The 10,084-nt window shown below is 45.4% G+C and overlaps 1 protein-coding gene across 6 annotated transcripts in view; it reads right to left on the minus strand.

The window, feature by feature from the left end:
* The window catches only part of FN1 (fibronectin 1), a 63,230-nt gene extending 57,027 nt beyond the window's left edge, over positions 1 to 6,203 (minus strand). For 5 of the 6 annotated variants that reach the window (XM_075607238.1, XM_075607237.1, XM_075607236.1 and 2 more), the window contains exons 1-2: positions 5,852 to 6,203; positions 1,249 to 1,377 (exon numbers count right to left, since the gene is read on the minus strand). In XM_075607238.1, the coding sequence (XP_075463353.1) occupies positions 1,249 to 1,377; positions 5,852 to 5,984 (262 nt within the window). In that variant the 5' untranslated portion in view covers positions 5,985 to 6,203. The remainder of the gene's footprint in view (positions 1 to 1,248; positions 1,378 to 5,851) is intronic. The other variant, XM_075607240.1, reaches the window with a different exon arrangement.
* Positions 6,204 to 10,084: the final 3,881 nt, after the last annotated feature.

The raw sequence follows: 10,084 nt of genomic DNA on the forward strand, positions 1-10,084 counted from the left end.
AACTCTGATAAACATTTAGCAGGAACCAAACCTATAAAAGTTGGCGACTGGACACAGCACTATAGGCCACTTTTTGATTGTAGTGTTTTTATTTATAAAAAAACAAACACCCCTTTTATCAAATATTATTTTTATTAATAAATCTGACGGGCTTCTAAAACAAGTCCAGTGTTAAAGCTCGCCTTGGGATCATTTGGGGAAAAGGCGGGAGCTCGCCTGCATTCAAGGGCAGAACCTTTTAATGCCATTTTGACCAGTGGGAAAGTCAATAGGGACGCATCCTTTAACTTGCAGATAGAGACGTGAACCCAGAGCTTATGAAACTGCACTGAAGTGGTTAAAGAGACCAGTTTACATTACTCCACAATGCACCTCGACACAGAGCAGGTCATACACCATGTCAGATCCTTAATGACCTTGTAGAAGACATTTAAAGAAGTTCATTTTCTGCAGCTCTTTACAGCCGAGTGTCTCAGTAGATACTGTATATAGATATTTTTTTTTTTTTATTTATTTTTTTTAGAAGACCAGAGAATTTAATTCTTACATAAAGGCAAGAAATATACTTTGATTGTAAGCTCTTAGGAGCACGTTCTCTTTACCCTATGTTGAATTTCTCCCCACGGTTTGTACTTTATTTACCTAGCATTGTAATTTGGTAATGTGCAAGAGGTTGACGAGGTTTTTATATTTAAATAGATGCTTTAGAACATGCAGGTTATTTGGGGTGGGGGGGAGCTAGAAAGAGAGGGGATTTAAAAACATGTCAGCATGCAATAAGAAGAATGGCTAAATAGAGTAATGAGGGGTTAAGGGAGAAATTACACAACGCGAAAAACAAGTAATCTTTGCATGTCCAGTGGCATAAACATTTAAGTTATATAGCAGAAACTGCCAATGTTACATTATTGCCGCACAGTACAGAAGATTTTACACTTAACCCCTAGACCAGGGGTGCAGCAGTTACAGAGGTCCCACGCGCTTCCCCAAGGCATTTAAATTAAATGCCGGAGACCGCGCAAGGCCTCTGTAACTCACTTACCTTGATTCAGCCGGCTTTGGGCGCCGTGGCGTGAAATGACGCCGTGGGATCATCGACACCCATCGCCATGGCAAAGCCGCATCATATGATCCAGCGCAAAGGTAAAGGGGGACGCGAGCACCAAAGGTTTGCGCACACCTGCCCTAAACTACACACTCACTGCTCAGATGCCCCTTTTCGCACCCAGGCCCTGTGCAGACACTCACCCTCTGGCTTGCTTTCACAGTTGAAGCCCCTGCCTCCGCCATAGCACGTACACACCAGCGTGCTGCCCTGGTAGATACGCTCCCACTGTTGGTTGATCTGATAGGACTTCCCATTATCGTAGCAGCTCTCTGTGGGGAGCAAAGAACAATCTGTTACTTCCCGTTGTTTATTTATGGGGACATTTGCCAAGCCAATGCAATCTATTCATCCATTCTAGGTTATTAAAAATGGTTTGCATTGGCAGAGTCCAAGTATTTCCATGAGATATATTAGGAGACAGACGTAATATGCGCGGTTATGGCAAGGTAAGCACAGTATGTTTGTCATCACAAGATGGTCACCCGTTTCAGGGTCCATTCATTTGGAAGCCTGTGTATTATATTACATGCAGATGATACAATTTATATGATCTCGGACAGAGTCTTCAAAACCGCCCTTCCACTGATATCTATGCTTCATCTGCCCGCCAATGGAAGACTCAAATCCTTTGTTCTTAAGGAAGACAAACTACAAACTGCACATGATAAACTCACTTCTGAACACTGTTAATAAAATGGTTAAACTTGTCAAGGAGAGGGGGGAGGGAGAAGAACAAAGGGGGTTCCTGGGAATTCCAAAGGCTGCCATGTAATGAGATTTAAATCCCAAGTGTTAAGCAAAAAAGGGTACAACAAGCCACAGTCATCAAATAACCTCAGGCTACATGAAGCTAATGACAGAACAAGAGAGAGACAAAGCCATTCAGAGGCAGAAGTGAGCAAGGACATGATTGTGTGCAGCTGGCAACACCTCAGCTATTGTTCCTCGCTCCCATCAGTGACCCAGAGGAAAGAAACTTTTCAGGGCGCTTAAGTATTTTACAACCCCCAGTTAATAGATTTTCCCTATTCGTCTCGGGCAGCCAATTTCCTCTTAGGAGCAGAACCTCCTGAAAATAAAAATCACAAAGCAAGAATTACAGCCCCACAGATTTACAGGCGTAGTAACAATGTAGGATATGAAGATCCAAACAAAAGACGCTTTATTTCATTACACTTCAGCTGTGACGTTCGCATTTACTCTTTTACCCCCTGAAATTGCCCGTCACACCAGCTGGAAAACATCCTAAAACAGGACCATAAATCTCTTCCTAACCGTAAGCATCGGATCAAAACTGCCACAATAAGAGTTTGGGCCTCGATATAAAAAGCTGTGTGCGCTGATGCAGAATTATATTTTATTTCTGGCTGAAACGAGACATTTACTTGTACCATTTTAGAATTTGGCGCATGCATGCCTTACACCAACTTTAAGATGACCAAGAAAAACAACACAGAAAACAGTCAATAACAGCAACAAGTCACGCACTTGGATATATAGACCTGCGCCAATATGCAAATGAAACTCAAACACAGCGCCTCACACTTGCTTTATTAATCCCTCGTCGTATGCAGACATACCTGAAAATGGAGCTGCTATGATTAATACATAGATGCTGCCTGGCGCAGGTATATTTCAGTGTGAATTGCAATACAACAACAACTGTGTCCGAATCTGCCCTTTAAAAAAGGCTTACACAGGCTTTATATAGTTGCGCATGCACATTATGTTGGTTCCTGTGCCTGGATCATGTCAAAATAACCACAGGGGATGTTGCAGGAATTCTGCATAGCACAGATAAACCTCACATCTTTATTCTCAGGCCAAATATAACCATCCCGTTCCTGCTGTGGTAACAGAGGCATTTAGCAGAAGGTTTATATTGATAGCAACTACCTATAATTGAACAAACATTGGAACATGAAACATTGGAATTCAAAACACAAACCTAGCAATGTATACATCAAGGAGAACACCTTACAAGTTTGTAGCAGACAATTCATTAAAAACAATTGTCCGAATTGTTGCACCAAATAGGAGTGTTTCTTCATTTGGGTGTAACTTGTTAAAGCAGAAAATGAATTCTGCAGAGAGGATTGTCAGACATCACGTAACATCCAGCCACCGCACTATACACCTGGGGGTGCTTATGGATACGTCCACAGATTCACAAAATCCAGGCCATACTAAACAAGCAATCGTGATCATTGATGCAGAGTACAGTCGAGATGCCATGTACCAAACCAGTCATGAGAAAGATGTTGGAAGACTGACCTTCATGAGACTTTGCAGCCTCCCTGTGCCTCAAGCACTCATAACACTGCATCTTCCAAGGACCAATTATATAAAACGCCACATATCTACTACTGAATATCCAGAACAGTGAAGTTCAATTACATCCATACAATGCTACAAGCGCATGTGAGAATTGTGGCAAGTTTTACATGAACAACAAAACTGATTTGAATGAAATAAAAGGTATTTTTTTTTGCAGACCCCTCTGACCGTTATAGGGTTAAGCAATTCACAGCTGGATTTCTGGCTATTCAGGAGTCTCCTCCACTTATCACATGCCAATTGGAGTTAGGAGACAAGACAAGAGAACCATTTGCCTCTGGCTGAGCTGGGAGTCTGCAGATGGCACTAAATGTTTATTGGGATTCTTTGGAGATTTAAAACGTATTCATTGCTGCAGGGAGAAATAGCAAGTCTACTACAATAAACTAAAAAGAGCAAGTTCCACAGTGAAGGGACTAAATGCATTCTCACCCCCCACCCCATAAAAGACTTGGGGGCAAAAAACGCATGTATTAAGGCAAAAAGGTGGGGCAAAACGATTTCAGATGTATCAAAACAAAAACCTATTGATTTCAATAGGACTTTCCTTTGATACATATGAGGGAGATTTTTTTTGCCCCAATTTTGCTTTTATCTATACCCCTTAGCACATCGGGGCAAACACAATAAGGAACCAAGTTTGTTTTTGGATGAATGTCTTCCAGCTACAAAACGCAGTAGATTTACTGAAGAAAAATATCCCAATTTAAACCATCAAGATTTTCTTGGATAAAGCCGAGGTGGTAATTTTGCATCCGTTATGTAACCAGAAGACTGATTAATGCCCTGTGTGTTATCCAGCTACAAAACTTGGGCAAAAAAAAGGGGGGGGGGGGGTTTGTCTGGTGCAAAATCAGCATCCTATTTATCACAAAATCTCAGCCTAGAACAGTCACTGTAACCAGATATTTTATTATTGGGCGCTCCAGGTGGGAGTATAGCAGCATCACGCTGCATAGAGAGGAGACAAGGCTAGAGGATAATTACATTAGCCACAGTACATTCGTTAAATTAATGCCATTAGTTACAGAACATGGGGGGTCCTGTGTGCAGAGTCCTGATAACAGGGGTATTACATTCTTTTGCCCTCTGGAGATTGTAGTTCTGATGAAATGAACAGTAAGTGCACGGCGAGTTAAGTTCATGTACAAGGGTGCCTGCAGTGAGGCACAGACAGGGTGTTACCCAGGGGCATTTACAGAGTCAGACAGACACACAGGGGTGCAGAGGAACACACAGCGGGTGTATGTAGTCCAGGGTGTATGTAGTCCAAGTGCGGACCTAAACAGAACTTTTAGCACAGATCCTACAGCAGGGTGTGGAGGGTCAGGAGTCACCAAAACAGAACCCTCAGGTACATTTAACCCTCTGCAGCCAGCTCTGGTACAAGCATTTGGGTAGCTTCGTTGGCCGACACTATACATTCATCATGACCCCTCACAGTCGCACTTAAAAGAACACCCTACTACTGGTCCAAGCGCTCCATACTTACCACTTAGATCAGGGGTTGGGCAACTCCAGTCCTCAAGGGCCACAACAGGTCAGGTCTTCAGGATATCCCTGCTTCAGCACAAGTGGCTTAATCAGAGCCTCAGTCATTATGACAGAGCCATCTGTGCTGAAGCAGGGATAGCCTAACAACCTGACCTGTTGGGTGACCCTTGAGGACTGGAGTTGCCCAAGCCCTGAGTTAAGATTGCAAGATCTTCAGGGCAGGGGCTCATTTTCCCAATGTATACCTTTAGGTCTGAAGCGTGCTTATTCCCATGTCTCAGAGACAGGGCTGCATGTCTCCAGGCAAAAGTTCTGGGGCAAAAAAAAAAAAAAGACCCCACTCCCATTGCTCCAGATGGGTCATTTATGGGAGAAGGAGCGGCTCAGTGAGACACTGACTGGCACTGAGATTGCTGCAGGGGAACCTGGTTCAATTCCCGGTGTCGGCTCCTTGTGACTTTGGGCTAAGTCACTTTATCTCCCTGTGCCTCAGGCACAAAAAAAAAACAGATTGTAAGCTCCACGGGGCAGGGACCTGTGCCTGCAAAATGTCTCTAATGTGCTACGTAAAACTAGCAGCGCTATACAAGAACATGCTGTTATTGGGGGAAAAAAAACAGTCAATTTCAATTTCTTTGACACATCTGGGGCAATAAACTGCCCCAGAAGTGCAGAACTTTTGCCATGATAAACAAGCCCCAGCACAAGAAAAGGGAAAGGACAGCAGACCACCATGCAGCATATTTATCAACGCAAAAGTGGTGCAAAATAATCACATTATGTGCCCACGAAAATCCCATAGGTCTTTTTTTGTATAACATGTGGAGCAACCTTTTTGTTCCATTCTGCTCTTCATACATATGCCCCCCTATGCAGGACCCAGAGTGACCTCCCGCAACACCCCATCCTTACTCTGATAGGAGTCCAGCGCTGTTTGCGGTTGCACAGACTGTTGCGCCTGTTTGTTGCTCTCGGAGGGGGTGGCGCACACCGCCGCGCAAATACATAGGGCCGAGAACAGTCGGGCCAGGGGCCACCGAGTCATCTTCAGGGCGAGGAGGGGAGTCAGCGGAATCTGGTGCAGGACTGCGCCGGATCAATAGCGCATCTCCCAAAAGGGCTGCAGGTGCGGGATGGAAAAAAAAATAACAACCACGGAGCGCACAAATAATAAAAAAAATAATAACCAGAAGCCGCAGAAAAAGAAAGCAAGAAAAAGCGCAAGGAGAGATGCAATCCGCGCTGCGCTGCGCAAGGAATAGAGAGCGCAGTGTGGTGCGCGCCGTATATATATACACACAGGGTGCAGCGGGAGGGGAGGAGGGGCTGGGCGCTATCCCATTGGGTGGGACTGGGCTCTGGCGTCAAGTGAGGGGAGGGCTTGTGCCCCTCTATATAAGGAGGGGGAGGGCGCACTGAGCACTCAGTGCTGGGAGTGGGGCTAGGGGAGAGATTGTGTGTTTGAGGCTGGGCAGTGTGAGGTGTGTGTTTGAGACTGGGCAGTGTGAGGTGTGTGTTTGAGACTGGGCAGTGTGAGGTGTGTGTGTTTGAGGCTGGGGGAGAGATTGTGTGTGTTTGAGGCTGGGCAGTGTGAGGTGTGTGTTTGAGACTGGGCAGTGTGAGGTGTGTGTTTGAGGCTGGGCAGTGTGAGGTGTGTGTTTGAGGCTGGGCAGTGTGAGGTGTGTGTTTGAGACTGGGCAGTGTGAGGTGTGTGTTTGAGGCTGGGCAGTGTGAGGTGTGTGTGTTTGAGGCTGGGCAGTGTGAGGTGTGTGTTTGAGGCTGGGCAGTGTGAGGTGTGTGTTTGAGACTGGGCAGTGTGAGGTGTGTGTTTGAGACTGGGCAGTGTGAGGTGTGTGTTTGAGACTGGGCAGTGTGAGGTGTGTGTTTGAGACTGGGCAGTGTGAGGTGTGTGTTTGAGACTGGGCAGTGTGAGGTGTGTGTTTGAGACTGGGCAGTGTGAGGTGTGTGTTTGAGACTGGGCAGTGTGAGGTGTGCAGAGCACAGCTGTGAGGAGGATGCTAGTATTGTTATTATATACTTGTTATTGGGTTTCTGCAAGACCCATATATATTATTTAAACCTGTAAAGAGCTTTATCTCCACAGCTCATTAAAAGTATCAGAATAAGGCTGCGCTTATAGTGCCGGTGACAGCGATGTCGCGTCAAAACAAATGCATTGCCGCCGCCGTCGCGATCGCTGGAAGTCAGCCTGCGTCACCGGCACTGTAAGAGTAGCCTAAAGTGGCAAGATTCCTGCTCATCAAGTCATTTATAATAATGATTTTATTTCATTTAGTGCTTATTTCCCAATGGAACTCGTAGTGCTTCCCAATGACGGTACAGTATAGGGTGCAGTATGCAGCACATAGGCGTTTTGCACACACAGTTCCTGCCCATTGACACTGAATGTTAGCCTGACCGGGGCAACTTTCTCACAATTTATTTTATTATGAAGCAAATCACTAACATTTCCTAGCTTTATTTCACATAGTGCTTTTTCTCCCAATGGGACATAAAGCACTTCACAGTTAGTATAGTGCACAGTACACAGTAATTTTACAGACACCGTTTCTGCCCCTGTGGAGCTTACAATCTGTTTTTGGTGCCTGAGGCACAGGGAGATAAAATGACGTACCCAAGGTCACAAGGAGCCGACACCGGGATTTGAGCCAGGTTCTCCTGCTTAGAAACTCTGTGTCATTGTTTACAGAGTCGGTGTCTTTATTCACTGAGCCACTCATCATGATATTGCTCATAGGTTATTTCACAGCTTGCCTGTAAATATTATATGGCTGTGTTTAAAGCTGTGACCATGCAGCAAGCTTAAGCCTATAGGGAACCATGTTTAAAATGGTTTTGTAGCAAAAAGTGGCACTGTGTGCTCATTTGCATGTCATTTCCAAGAATCCCTTGCTGCAGTGGAAGTGCTGTGTGCTGGGTGATAATGGTGAAAGGCGGGGTTGCAGACCTGCCTAAGACATGCAAATGAATATACAGTTATATTTCCATTATATATATATATATATATATATATATGTAAGGGTGTGTGTGCGGAGGGAGTACGGCAGGTTCCGCGACGGCACGGTAGTACAGGGTGCCGCCATGTTGTTGCGCAATATTGCAAAGGACACTGACGGGGTGAAGAGGTCGCGCATGCGCAATGGGAGCGCGCGAACGGCAGGCCAATAAGGAAAGGCTCTGATAATGGACGACAACTCCCGCGAGCTCTGGGACAATCACCTGATGCTAGGAGCCAATGATAGGGCGGGGATTAAGGAAGCAGGAACAGGAAGCGTGGGGAAGAGAAACGCTAGGCAGAGGAGCTCGGGACCGAGCGAGAGGAGGTAGTGTGAGTGCAGGGGGTCCGTGACCCGCCTGCATAGGCCAGCTATTACCCCAGGCCCATAGGAAGTTTCCCTGAGTCACAGTAGGCTGCTGTACTGCAGGGACGCCCGATAGTGGAAGGAATTGTCACCTTAGTTAGGGACAGCGCACAGAGTTGTGGACAGTCACAGTCATCTGGGATCAGACGGCTGGACACCGCGACGTCCGGAGGTTCCGAGCGGAGGCAACGGACCCTTTGCGAAGAAGCACCGGTCACCGCCGTGACCGGAAGGTACAATTGTAAAGCAAGTGCACCAACACCGGTCATCAGGCGCTGATCCCGCCTTAGGAATAACTCTGGTAGTGACACTAGCAAGTGGCTAGCGGACTGAGTATATTAGCTAACCTCTTACAAGGACAACACTCTATAGAGCGTGGCAGAGCCACTGTTATACGGGACAATTTTGCTAGGAATGTGACTGAGCCACGGTAGTATAAGGACTCTAACATTATAGTATAAGTATATAAGTTATGTGTGATGTTATGTAGAGAGTAAGATATGGTTGCCTATGCACAGTAAACTTGGTTGCACGCATTGTTGGTATGTTTCTTGCCCAGGGCGATCTTACGTAACGGGGATCCTGGGCAAGTGGAGGCGCTGCGCTAGAACCCTTACCCCAAGCTCCCAGCTAGCGGAGGCTCATATCTCCTGGAGCCGCAGGTTAAGTACAGCACTAGTAGTCCCTGAGGGAGGCGTCAGAAACAGGGATATATATATATATATATATATATATATATATATATATATATAGTGATTTAATTTAGATTTTAACCCTATTGTTGGTGATGCATTCAGTTAGGGGGTTAACACACTGAGCTCTGGTTACACTGAAACTCACTTATCTTGACTTTTAATAGTAGAGATGCAACACAAAGAGAAGTGTGTTCAAATCTCCCAGACAGACAGAGGGCTCGGCTCCTAGACCTTACAGACTATTCCTGTCCGAATTAAATATTTATAGGGCATGGTCAATATTCCCAGAGAAATAGGGAAATATCCCACAGAGGTTTCTTGTGAAGCTTCAGGGGGTAGTGGATCAAGATGGATCAATCAACAACACAGAGCAAAAAGCTTAATCTGTGTCATTTTGCACCAGAAACCTATGTATGGATCTTGGTTCTTACATTCAGTGCAGTTCTCGCAATAGCAGCACTTAACGCCACCTTAGGCACGCCGGTTTTATTTGACGCAAAGATAGAGGAAAACTGCACCAGTTATAGGTGCAACATTAGATCCCTCGCATTATAATATTGTTCTGATGATTTCCTCCCCTAATTCCCCATATATAGCCCCTTCCCAAAATGCTCACTGCCTCATGTAGAGCAAAGCGCCTTTGTGAATTGATGCAAAGTGACAGTAAAAATTACGCAATTGATACCTGTTTTTTTTTTTTTTTTTTTTTTTTTTAAATCTCTTCAACATGAAACAGATGATGTGGAAACCTGCAAAGAAATGCCCACCGCATGTCACTTTTATCTTCAGTCCATCCGCAGCAGAGGGTGTGGTGTAGTGGGTAAGGTGATGGTCTGTGATACATTTGTTTCTGAGTTCCATTCTTGCACTGTACACTTATACTCACTGTGTGAGCCCCCTCGGGTATGGCCATGTAACTTTGCTTTACATCAGGGGTGTACAAACTTTTCATTCTGCTTGCCCTCCCCCCACCTGTTCTCCAGCATCACGATATCATGTAATGTCACGTTGCCATGGCCATGCGACATCATGTGACGCCACGTCACAAGAAGCCGCCGGAGACCAGG

The sequence above is a fragment of the Ascaphus truei genome, chromosome 7, assembly GCF_040206685.1.
Source record: "Ascaphus truei isolate aAscTru1 chromosome 7, aAscTru1.hap1, whole genome shotgun sequence".
Taxonomy (NCBI): Eukaryota; Metazoa; Chordata; class Amphibia; order Anura; family Ascaphidae; genus Ascaphus; species Ascaphus truei.